Source organism: Pollachius pollachius (assembly GCF_949987615.1).
Source record: "Pollachius pollachius genome assembly, chromosome: 4".
NCBI lineage: Eukaryota > Metazoa > Chordata > Actinopteri > Gadiformes > Gadidae > Pollachius > Pollachius pollachius.
In genome coordinates, this window is record NC_136937.1 from 34345839 (window position 1) to 34358314 (window position 12476).

The window sequence follows — 12476 nt, forward strand, 5'->3', positions numbered from 1 at the left end:
ACACTAACAAGCACGCGCACGCCCACACGAATGCACGCGCAAGCACACACACAAGCAAGCACACGCCCACACGCATACACACACGCATACACACACGCACACACACACACTCTTCCCACGCGGCTCAGCGGATGGCTTCCGCCCACCGCCTGTAGAGCCGCCCACCACCGTTACCACGGCAACGAGAGAGAGAGAGAGAGAGAGAGAGAGAGAGAGAGAGGGAGAGAGGGAGAGGGGGAGAGAGAGGGGCTGTGTCTGAGCCCGACGTGGGTGTTTATAAGCTGAGCTATTCTCCGGAGAAAATCGGTCTGTGTGTGTGTCTGTGCGCGTGTGTGAGGGAGTGCGCGTGTGTGTGTGTGTGTGTGCGTCAGAGTGACTCACAGCCTGTCATCGTGACGCTCATGAAGAAGGCCCCGTCCCCCAGTACACCAAGCAGCAGACTGGTTCTACTGGGAGCTGCCCAGTACAACCAGTCTGCAGATGGTTGTACTGGGAGCTAGTCTTGTTCTGGTTCTACTGGGGGCCACCCAGTAGGTCAAGGGATTGGATCCCGCACACAATCAAGGACAGGACAGGCAACACGGTAGAGTTCAAAAATAAAGTTTAATGTCCATGTGCTGTATAACAAATCAAATATATTAGTGTTTAAAAAACAGGTGCATAAGAAGAAGACGCCTAGCCTATCGCTGGACACCGAACAGTGGAGCTCAGCCAGGATTGGCTGAGCACTCAAGATGGGCCCGCCCTTGTCACCGAGGGCGGGGCTACCCATAGCTGTGTTTCTTTCAAATCGCTGAATTGTATGGAACCGTATTTGAGTTGAGTTAAACGTCCACGATGCAGACCGTCGAGGTAGGTTACACCTACTCAAAGGTCAAAGGGCGGCCGCGTTGTCGCCTGGACCTCCAGCTGACAACCCAGAGACAGACGGACGGCCCACAGACACCTCACAGACACCCGACACACAGACATCAGCGCATATCTACACAGTGAGGAGAGGGTTTAAAGCACACACACACACACACCCCCCCCACGTCTAAGACCTACGGCTAACAGCTAAACACGCCTTCAACGCGAACCGGGGGCGGAGCCAGGCTCTACTGAGCCCCCCCCCGCTGGCACGGGGCTCTACATCAACAGCACGGTACACCGACGTACAAACACAAGGGCTGCTGGGTATTTACACACTGGAGATACACATCAACTACACATTAGGCTTCAAAGCTTTTTACACGCACACCACCCGGACTCAGACTGATGGATGGACTGAATTCAGGCTGAAACTGAACTGAGACTTAGTGACTAACCAAATTGATTAACTGAATTGAGGCTGAATTGAGGCTGAATTGAGACTGAATTGAGGCTCATTTGAGACTGAATTGAGGCTGAATTGAGGCTGAATTGAGACTGAATTGAGGCTGTATTGATTCATTGAATTGCGTCTGAATAGATGAACTGAATTCAGAGACTATGAGCTGATCTTGAGGGGATTCCCATGGTTGGGATCAAGAACACAGTCCTTTAATAAACGGCCTTCAGGCAGGGAGTCCATTTTTGTTTCACAGCAACAATTTGCTTGATTACAAAAAGAAACGCATGGATTATCAGACACCTTCTCATGAGTGAGGCTTTATCAAAGTATACAGGAAGAGATCAGCCTCAAATACACCCCCTCAGCCCCCCGTCTGGGGACATGGGAGAGGTCTGGGACCGGTCTGGGAGGGGTCTGGGGGGGTTAGGCCAGAGAGAGTCCCCCCACTGAAGCACACTACCATTTCATCAATGGCTGCTTCTCACAGTGGTCCTCCCCCCCACCAGACCAGACCAGACCCCACATGACCCCACCACACAGACTTAGTTTTTAACCGAGTTGATGAACTGAAGGAGACTGAATTGACCCGACCAGCCGAAGCCGTCAGTCTAACTTAAGGTGGACCGGCCGGAGCCGTCAGTCTAACTTAAGGTGGACCGGCCGGAGCCGTCAGTCTAACTTAAGGTGGACCGGCCGGAGCCGTCAGTCTAACTTAAGGTGGACCGGCCGGAGCCGTCAGTCTAACTTAAGGTGGACCGGCCGGAGCCGTCAGTATAACTTAAGGTGGACCGGCCGGAGCCGTCAGTCTAACATAAGAGGTTCCTGGTGATCTGGTTCCAGATCACGTTCTAAAGACCCCGCTAGACCACCCAGAGGGGTCTGTCGGGTCTACGACCAACCGTCACAATCCAGCCCCCCAACCGAGGAGCCCGTTGCCAAGCAGGGACAGAGACTCTGGGGTGGGGTCAAACCGATACGCATGGTGGAAACAGGACGCGACCTGTGAGGTGAAGACCACCGCGGGGTCCACGGCTCGGCCACAACACTCTGTTGTCCCCTCAAATGAAAAGTAAAGAAAATAAAGGCTATTCATGAGGCAACATCGGTTGTTAAGGCGCTACGATGGCTTTGCTTAGTGTCCGGGATGACGACTGCAAACTGGGAGAGGACCAGCTGGGCGGGGGGGGGGGGGGGGGGGGGGTCAAAGGTCACTCTGGGGAGTCTTCGGGCTCCGACTTGATGGTTTTCTTGTCTGCGTTGCTTAGAACCCGCTGGTGCAGGGTTCCATTTTCTGTGGGAGAAAGACAGAGAGGAAGGGTCAGAGGTCAGGAGAAGGGTCAGAGGTCAGGAGAAGGGTCAGAGGTCAGGAGAAGGGTCAGAGGTCAGCAGGTGGGTCTTATGTTGAGTTGAACCGATACCGGTACCAGTATCGGAAGGAGTGGTTCCCTGGTTCTAGTGTTCTCCTGAGCTATGGAGTGGTTCCCTGGTTCTAGTGTTCTCCTGAGCTATGGAGTGGTTCCCTGGTTCCAGTGTTCTCCTGAGCTAAGGAGTGGTTCCCTGGTTCTACTGTTCTCCTGAGCTAAGGAGTGGTTCCCTGGTTCTACTGTTCTCCTGAGATAAGGAGTGGTTCCCTGGTTCTACTGTTCTCCTGAGATAAGGAGTGGTTCCCTGGTTCCAGTGTTCTCCTGAGCTAAGGAGTGGTTCCCTGGTTCCAGTGTTCTTCTGAGCTAAGGAGTGGTTCCCTGGTTCTAGTGCTCTCCTGAGAGAAGAGGTGGTTCCCTGGTTCCTGTGTTCCCCTGGTTCCTGGTTCCCCAGTGTTCTACCCACCTGCAGCAGCAGCATGGCTGTCCTCTGTGTTGTGGTTCTGGTGGTTGTTGTTGTGGTTGTTGTGATGACGCTTCAGCTCATTGGCTAGTTGCTTGCCCAATGGGATGTCCCCTTCCTGCATGTTCTGGCTCACCACCCTGAGGTTGATCGGCCGCTCGTCTGGAAAGAAAACAACCAAACTTAACCTCCCGTCCAAAGCTGGGTCCTGAAGAAACTCAACCCTCCCCCTCTGAAACTCAACCCTCCCCCTCTGAAACTCAACCCCCCCTCTGAGACTCAACCCCCCCTCTGAGACTCAACCCTCCCCCTCTGAGACTCAACCCCCCCTCTGAAACTCAACCCTCCCTCTGAGACTCAACCCTCCCCCTCTGAAACTCAACCCTCCCCCTCTGAAACTCAACCCCCCCTCTGAGACTCAACCCCCCCTCTGAGACTCAACCCTCCCCCTCTGAGACTCAACCCTCCCCCTCTGAGACTCAACCCTCCCCCTCTGAGACTCAACCCTCCCCCTCTGAGACTCAACCCCCCCCCTCTGAGACTCAACCTCCCCTCTGAAACTCAACCCCCCCTCTGAGACTCAACCCTCCCCCTCTGAGACTCAACCCCCCCTCTGAGACTCAACCCCCCCTCTGAAACTCAACCCCCCCTCTGAAACTCAACCCCCCCTCTGAGACTCAACCCTCCCCCTCTGAGACTCAACCCTCCCCCTCTGAGACTCAACCCCCCCTCTGAGACTCAACCCTCCCCCTCTGAGACTCAACCCCCCCTCTGAGATTCAACCCTCCCCCTCTGAGACTCAACCCTCCCCCTCTGAAACTCAACCCCTCCTCTGAGACTCAACCCTCCCCCTCTGAGACTCAACCCTCCCCCTCTGAAACTCAACCCTCCCCCTCTGAGACTCAACCCCCCCGCTGAGACTCAACCCTCCCCCTCTGAGACTCAACCCTCCCCCTCTGAGACTGAACCCTCCCTCTGAGACTCAACCCTCCCCCTCTGAAACTCAACCCCCCCTCTGAAACTCAACCCCCCCGCTGAGACTCAACCCTCCCCCGTCGTCCGAGAGAAACACAGTTTCTCTCGAACAACAGGTAGAGAGAGAGAGACAGGCAAAGAGAGAGGTAGAGAGAGACAGGCAGAGAGAGAGACAGGTAGAGAGAGACAGGCAGAGAGAGAGACAGGTAGAAAGAGAGACGGGTAGAGTGAGAGACAGGCAGAGAGACAGACAGGTAGAGAGAGAGACCTCGCCCCAGAGGACTGGCTGGAGGTAAACAAGTGTGGGTGGGATAATTACAGGTGCATTCTGGGAACAGAGATATAATGAGCTGTCAGGAGTGGGCGAGTGAGAGAAAGAGAGGGTGGGTGAGGAAGAGAGAGAGAGAGAGAGAGAAAGAGGTGTGGGTGGGTGAGAGAGAGAGACTATGAAGTTGAGAGAGAGGTAGGGGGAGACAAAGAGAGAGAGAGAGGTGGGCGAGAGGGAGAGAAAGAGAAGACGGGTGGGCACGAGAAAAAGAGAAAGAGGGAGAATGGTGGGCGAGAGAGTGACAGCTGTGGGCAAGGGAGAGAGAGAGAGAGAGAGAGAGGGGTGGGCGAGAGGAGAGACAGAGAGAGTGTTGGGCGAGAGAGAGGGGGCTGCTGGACAGACAGGGAGGTGAGAGGGGTTAAAGGTCACGGCGGTACCTAAGCTCTCGCGGCCGTTGTCGGCGGCTGCGTTGCCGTTGGTAACGTGGGCGTCGCTGAGGTACTTGAGGGCAGAGGGAGGGATCCTCCAATCCAGAGCCTGCAGTCTCTCCTGCACCGCCGCGTCCTGCAGGATCTCCATCTGACGGGCCAACAGCCGCTCCAGCTGAACCTGATACGCACACACGGAAACATGTTAATATAGACACGGATACATGTTAATATGGACACGGATACATGTTAAGATGGACACGGATACATGTTAATATGGACACGGATACATGTTAAGATGGACACGGATACATGTTAATATGAACACGGATACATGTTAATATAGACACGGATACATGTTAATATGGACACGGATACATGTTAAGATGGACACGGATACATGTTAATATGGACACAGATACATGTTAAGATGGACACGGATACATGTTAATATGGACACGGATACATGTTAAGATGGACATGGATAAATGTTAATATGGACACGGATAAATGTTAATATGGACACGGATACATGTTAATATGGACACGGATACATGTTAATATGGACACGGATACATGTTAATATAGACACGGATACATGTTAATATGGACACAGATACATGTTAAGATGGACACGGATACATGCTAATATAGACACGGATACATGTTAATATGGACACGGATACATGTTAATATAGACATTGATGCATGTTAACATAGACATTGATACATCTTAATATAGACACAGATACATGTTAATATAGACATTGATGCATGTTAATATAGACAGTGATACATGTTAATACAGACACGGATACATGTTAATATAGACACAGATACATGTTAATATAGAAACGGATACATGTTAATATCAACATGGATACATGTTAATATAGACACGGATACATGTTAATATAGACACGGATACATGTTAATACAGACACAGATAGATCTTAATATAGACACGGATAGATGTTAATATAGACACGGATACATGTTAATATATACACGGATACATGTTAATATAGACATGGATACATGTTCATATAGACAGCGATACATGTTAAAATAAACACGGAACACGTTAATATAGACACGGATTCATGTTAATATAGACACAGAAACATATTAATATAGACACGGATACATGTTAATATAGACACGGATAAATATTAATATAGACATGGATACATAATAATATAGACATTGATACATATGAATATAAACATTGATATAAACACATTAATATAGATACTGATACATAGATATGATTCCCTGAATCACAGGGAATTGAACCACTAACCCTGCAGTTTTAGTGCCGCACTCGTTCCAAGCACAGTTTGAAGTGAAATGGCCGGAGCCTACTTGTGAACAGTTAGGAAAAACGACCAATCACCTGCAAGTTGCGTCCCACAGTCTCCTCCCCCTTGGACTTGGCGGAGGCCAGCTGTTCGCGCAGCATCTCCTGCCTCATGTGGATGGCCTGCAGCGCCTCCTGCAGGTCAAACAGGTTCTCCTGCCAGACACACAAAGGGACGGCTATCAGGCTACAAGGCTACATTAGCCTACCAGGCTAACGCTACATTAACCCTCCAGGCTAAGGCTAACCAGCTACAGTAGCCCACCAGGCTAAGGTTACATTAGCCCTACAGGCTAAAGCTGCATTAGCCCTCCGGGCTAAGGCTAACCAGCTACAGTAGCCCACCAGGCTAAGGTTACATTAGCCCTACAGGCTAAAGCTGCATTAGCCCTCCGGGCTAAGGCTAACCAGCTACAGTAGCCCACCAGGCTAAGGCTACATTAGCCCTACAGGCTAAGGCTAACAGGCTACATTAGCCCTCCAAGCTAAGGCTATCAGGCTCCAGTAGCACACCAGGCTACGGCTAACAGGCTAACAGGGGCTTCGCTTTAGCTGGAGTCCCACACATGTTTCTAAGTGTCCTGGGCTTAGGGGACTTGGCCGACCCCGGGGCAGCACTCTCAACGGGGCTGCATCCCAACTCCCAGCCTGGGGCTCCGGCCTTCAACACACCTTAGAGACCAGCCAGAACTACCAGAGAACCCCTTAACGCACCTTAGAGACCAGCCAGAACTACCAGAGAACCCCTTAACACACCTTAGAGACCAGCCAGAACTACCAGAGAACCCCTTAACGCACCTTAGAGACCAGCCATAACTACCAGAGAACCCCTTAACACACCTTAGAGACCAGCCATAACTACCAGAGAACCCCTTAACGCACCTTAGAGACCAGCAATAACTACCAGAGAACCCCTTAACACACCTTAGAGACCAGCCATAACTACCAGAGAACCCCTTAACACACCTTAGAGACCCCACAGAACTACCAGAGAACCCCTTAACACACCTTAGAGACCAGCCAGAACTACCAGAGAACCCCTTAACACACCTTAGAGACCAGCCAGAACTACCAGAGAACCCCTTAACACACCTTAGAGACCAGCCAGAACTACCAGAGAACCCCTTAACACACCTTAGAGACCCTACAGAACTACCAGAGAACCCCTTAACACACCTTAGAGACCAGCCAGAACTACCAGAGAACCCCTTAACACACCTTAGAGACCAGCCAGAACTACCAGAGAACCCCTTAACACACCTTAGAGACCAGCCAGAACTACCAGAGAACCCCTTAACACACCTTAGAGACCAGCCAGAACTACCAGAGAACCCCTTAACGCACCTTAGAGACCAGCCAGAACTACCAGAGAACCCCTTAACGCACCTTAGAGACCAGCCAGAACTACCAGAGAACCCCTTAACGCACCTTAGAGACCAGCCATAACTACCAGAGAACCCCTTAACACACCTTAGAGACCACCCAGAACTACCAGAGAACCCCTTAACACACCTTAGAGACCAGCCAGAACTACCAGAGAACCCCTTAACACACCTTAGAGACCACCCATAACTACCAGAGAACCCCTTAACACACCTTAGAGACCAGCCAGAACTACCAGAGAACCCCTTAACACACCTTAGAGACCGACCAGAACTACCAGAGAACCCCTTAACACACCTTAGAGACCGACCATAACTACCAGAGAACCCCTTAACACACCTTAGAGACCAGCCATAACTACCAGAGAACCCCTTAACACACCTTAGAGACCGACCAGAACTACCAGAGAACCCCTTAACACACCTTAGAGACCGACCATAACTACCAGAGAACCCCTTAGATACACATAGAACTACCAGAGAACCCCTTAGATACACACAGAACTACCAGAGAACCCCTTAACACACCTTAGAGACCGACCAGAACTACCAGAGAACCCCTTAACACACCTTAGAGACCGACCAGAACTACCAGAGAACCCCTTAACACACCTTAGAGACCAGCCAGAACTACCAGAGAACCCCTTAGATACACATAGAACTACCAGAGAACCCCTTAGATACACGCAGAACTACCAGAGAACCCCTTAACACACCTTAGAGACCAGCCATAACTACCAGAGAACCCCTTAACACACCTTAGAGACCAGCCATAACTACCAGAGAACCCCTTAACACACCTTAGAGACCCCACAGAACTACCAGAGAACCCCTTAACACACCTTAGAGACCAGAGAACCCCTTAGATACACACAGAACTACCAGAGAACCCACACACTAGAAGAACCGCTTCAACACACACTTTAAGAACCACTTAAACACACACTTTAAGAACCACTTAAACACACCAAACACACACTTTAAGAACCACCAGTGAAGTCATGAATGAGAGGGGATGGGGTGTGAAAGAGTGAGGCAGAGAGTGAGAGAGAGAGTCTGGAAGTGAGAGAGTGAGGTCATATAATAATGAGGTAGTGGGATCTTGAGGTAGTGAGGGAGTGAGATAGTGATAGGGTGAGGGAGTGAGTGAGTGAGGAAGTGAGGGAATGAGAGAGTGAGATTGTGAGAGAGTGATGCAGTGAGAGAGTGAAGGAGTGAGAGTGTGAGGGAGTTAGAGAGAGGTTGTGAGAGTGAGGGGGTGAGGTTGTGAGAGAGTGATGGTGTGAGGTTTTGAGAGAGTGAGGGAGTGAGGTTGTGAGAGAGTGAGGGAGTGAGAGAGATAGAGTAAGGGAGTGAGGTTGTGAGAGGGTGAGGGACTGAGGTTGTGAGAGAGTGAGGGAGTGAGGTTGTGAGAGGGTGAGGGAGTGAGAGAGATAGAGTAAGGGAGTGAGGTTGTGAGAGGGTGAGGGACTGAGGTTGTGAGAGAGTGAGGGAGTGAGGGACTGAGGTTGTGAGAGAATGAGGGAGTGAGAGAGTGAGTGAGTGAGGGAGTGAGGCTGTGAGGGTGAATGACCTCACCTCTGTTTTGATCCGTTTGGGCGAGGGCTCCTCTCGATCTCCACAGCGCGACCTGAACCACAAGACAACCGGCACGTTAGTGTCAGGGAGTGAGTGGAAGGTGTATCTAGTTAGTTAGTGAGCGGTAGTTAGTTAGTGAGTGGTAGCTCTTACTTGCTTGTGCAGTAGGTGTATCTAGTTAGTTAGTGAGTGGTAGCTAGTTAGTGACTGGTAGTTATGTCTTACTTGCTGGTGCGGTAGGTGTATCTAGTTAGTTGGTGACTGGTAGTTATGTCTTACTTGCTGGTGCGGTAGATGTATCTAGTTAGTTGGTGACTGGTAGTTATGTCTTACTTGCTGGTGCGGTAGGTGTATCAAGTTAGTTGGTGACTGGTAGTTATGTCTTACTTGCTGGTGCGGTAGGTGTATCTAGTTAGTTGGTGACTGGTAGTTATGTCTTACTTGCTGGTGCGGTAGGTGTATCTAGTTAGTTGGTGACTGGTAGTTATGTCTTACTTGCTGGTGCGGTAGGTGTATCTAGTTAGTTGGTGACTGGTAGTTATGTCTTACTTGCTGGTGCGGTAGGTGTATCTAGTTAGTTGGTGACTGGTAGTTATGTCTTACTTGCTGGTGCGGTAGGTGTATCTAGTTAGTTGGTGACTGGTAGTTATGTCTTACTTGCTGGTGCGGTAGGTGTAGCTAGTTAGTTGGTGACTGGTAGTTATGTCTTACTTGCTGGTGCGGTAGGTGTATCTAGTTAGTTGGTGACTGGTAGTTATGTCTTACTTGCTGGTGCGGTAGGTGTATCTAGTTAGTTGGTGACTGGTAGTTATGTCTTACTTGCTGGTGCGGTAGGTGTATCTAGTTAGTTGGTGACTGGTAGTTATGTCTTACTTGCTGGTGCGGTAGGTGTATCTAGTTAGTTGGTGACTGGTAGTTATGTCTTACTTGCTGGTGCGGTAGGTGTAGCTAGTTAGTTGGTGACTGGTAGTTATGTCTTACTTGCTGGTGCGGTAGGTGTATCTAGTTAGTTGGTGACTGGTAGTTATGTCTTACTTGCTGGTGCGGTAGGTGTATCTAGTTAGTTGGTGACTGGTAGTTATGTCTTACTTGCTGGTGCGGTAGGTGTATCTAGTTAGTTGGTGACTGGTAGTTATGTCTTACTTGCTGGTGCGGTAGGTGTATCTAGTTAGTTGGTGACTGGTAGTTATGTCTTACTTGCTGGTGCGGTAGGTGTAGCTAGTTAGTTGGTGACTGGTAGTTATGTCTTACTTGCTGGTGCGGTAGGTGTATCTAGTTAGTTGGTGACTGGTAGTTATGTCTTACTTGCTGGTGCGGTAGGTGTAGCTAGTTAGTTGGTGACTGGTAGTTATGTCTTACTTGCTGGTGCGGTAGGTGTATCTAGTTAGTTGGTGACTGGTAGTTATGTCTTACTTGCTGGTGCGGTAGGTGTACTTGTAGGTGACCTCCCTGGAGATCTGACGGGCCAATCCGAAGAGCTCGTCACGGCGTGTGAGCAGGGCGGCGTCCCGCATGCACAGCTGGGCGGCGGCCTCATTCACCGTCAGCTGCAGAAGGAGAGGGAGGGGTGAGGCACGGAGGGGGGAGGCACGGAGGGGTGAGGGGCGGAGTGGTGAGGGGGGAGGCACGGAGGGGGGAGGCACGGAGGGGTGAGGGGCGGAGTGGTGAGGGGGGGAGGCAGTTAGTTGGTTAGTCAATGGACAGTTAGCCGTACCTTGTGCAGGGTGAGCGGCTGGCTGTAATGAGTGAGTCAGTGAGGTGGTTGGTGAGTCAGTGAGGCGGTTAGTGAGTCAGTGAGGTGGTTAGTGAGTCAGTGAGGTGGTTGGTGAGTCAGTGAGGTGGTTAGTGAGTCAGTGAGGTGGTTAGTGAGTCAGTGAGGCGGTTAGTGGGTCAGTGAGGTGGTTAGTGAGTCATTGAGGTGGTTGGTGAGTCAGTGAGGCGGTTGGTGAGTCAGTGAGGTGGTTAGTGAGTCAGTGAGGTGGTTAGTGAGTCAGTGAGGCGGTTGGTGAGTCAGTGAGGTGGTTAGTGAGTCAGTGAGGTGGTAGGTGAGTCAGTGATGTGGTAGGTGAGTCAGTGAGGTGGTTGGTGAGTCAGGGAGGTGGTTGGTGAGTCAGGGAGGTGGTTGGTGAGTCAGTGAGGCGGTAGGTGAGTCAGTGAGGTGGTTAGTGAGTCAGTGAGGTGGTTAGTGAGTCAGTGAGGCGGTTGCTGAGTCAGTGAGGTGGTTGGTGAGTCAGTGAGGTGGTAGGTGAGTCAGTGAGGTGGTAGGTGAGTCAGTGAGGTGGTAGGTGAGTCAGTGAGGTGGTTAGTGAGTCAGTGAGGTGGTTAGTGAGTCAGTGAGGCGGTTGGTGAGTCAGTGAGGTGGTTAGTGAGTCAGTGAGGTGGTAGGTGAGTCAGTGAGGTGGTAGGTGAGTCAGTGAGGTGGTTGGTGAGTCAGGGAGGTGGTTGGTGAGTCAGGGAGGTGGTTGGTGAGTCAGTGAGGCGGTAGGTGAGTCAGTGAGGTGGTTAGTGAGTCAGTGAGGTGGTTAGTGAGTCAGTGAGGCGGTTGCTGAGTCAGTGAGGTGGTTGGTGAGTCAGTGAGGTGGTAGGTGAGTCAGTGAGGTGGTAGGTGAGTCAGTGAGGTGGTAGGTGAGTCAGTGAGGTGGTTAGTGAGTCAGTGAGGTGGTTAGTGAGTCAGTGAGGCGGTTGGTGAGTCAGTGAGGTGGTTAGTGAGTCAGTGAGGTGGTAGGTGAGTCAGTGAGGTGGTAGGTGAGTCAGTGAGGTGGTAGGTGAGTCAGTGAGGTGGTAGGTGAGTCAGTGAGGTGGTAGGTGAGTCAGTGAGGTGGTTGGTGAGTCAGTGAGGCGGTTGGTGAGTCAGTGAGGCGGTTAGTGAGTCAGTGAGGTGGTTAGTGAGTCAGTGAGGTGGTAGGTGAGTCAGTGAGGTGGTAGGTGAGTGGTAGGTGAGTCAGTGAGGTGGTTGGTGAGTCAGTGAGGCGGTTGGTGAGTCAGTGAGGCGGTTGGTGAGTCAGGGAGGTGGTTGGTGAGTCAGGGAGGTGGTTGGTGGGAGCGTACCTCGTGCAGGGTGAGCTGCTTGCCGTCCCTCCTCTTGGAGTCGAAGCGCCCGTAGATGGCGCTGTACTTGCGGATCTCGTCCTCGCGCCGCGGCTCCTCCTCGCCCATGTCCAGGATGTGGCCCACCATCTTGGCCAGCTTCTTGTTGTTCTTCAGCTGCTCCCGCACCTCGGCCGGCTCGCTGCGGGGCAGGCCGGGCGCCATGCGCTCCACGCACTCCAGCACCGACTGCACGGCGGCCGGGTCCAGCGCCTCCAAGCCGTCCCGCGGCGAGGACGGCGAACCCAGCTCCGAGGGAGGG

General features: G+C 51.6%; 1 protein-coding gene across 1 annotated transcript in view; it reads right to left on the reverse strand.

Annotated features, from left to right (window-relative positions):
* Positions 1–584: 584 nt before the first annotated feature.
* Positions 585–12476, reverse strand: part of LOC307074276 (NGFI-A-binding protein 1-like) — a gene marked incomplete at its 5' end in the record, with an annotated part of 15295 nt that continues 3403 nt past the window's right edge. Inside the window, 7 exons of the mRNA XM_079734292.1 lie at positions 585–2603; positions 3140–3298; positions 4817–4988; positions 6204–6323; positions 9128–9179; positions 10541–10674; positions 12176–12463. Of these exons, the coding sequence (XP_079590418.1) occupies positions 2521–2603; positions 3140–3298; positions 4817–4988; positions 6204–6323; positions 9128–9179; positions 10541–10674; positions 12176–12463 (1008 nt within the window). The 3' untranslated portion in view covers positions 585–2520. The remainder of the gene's footprint in view (positions 2604–3139; positions 3299–4816; positions 4989–6203; positions 6324–9127; positions 9180–10540; positions 10675–12175; positions 12464–12476) is intronic.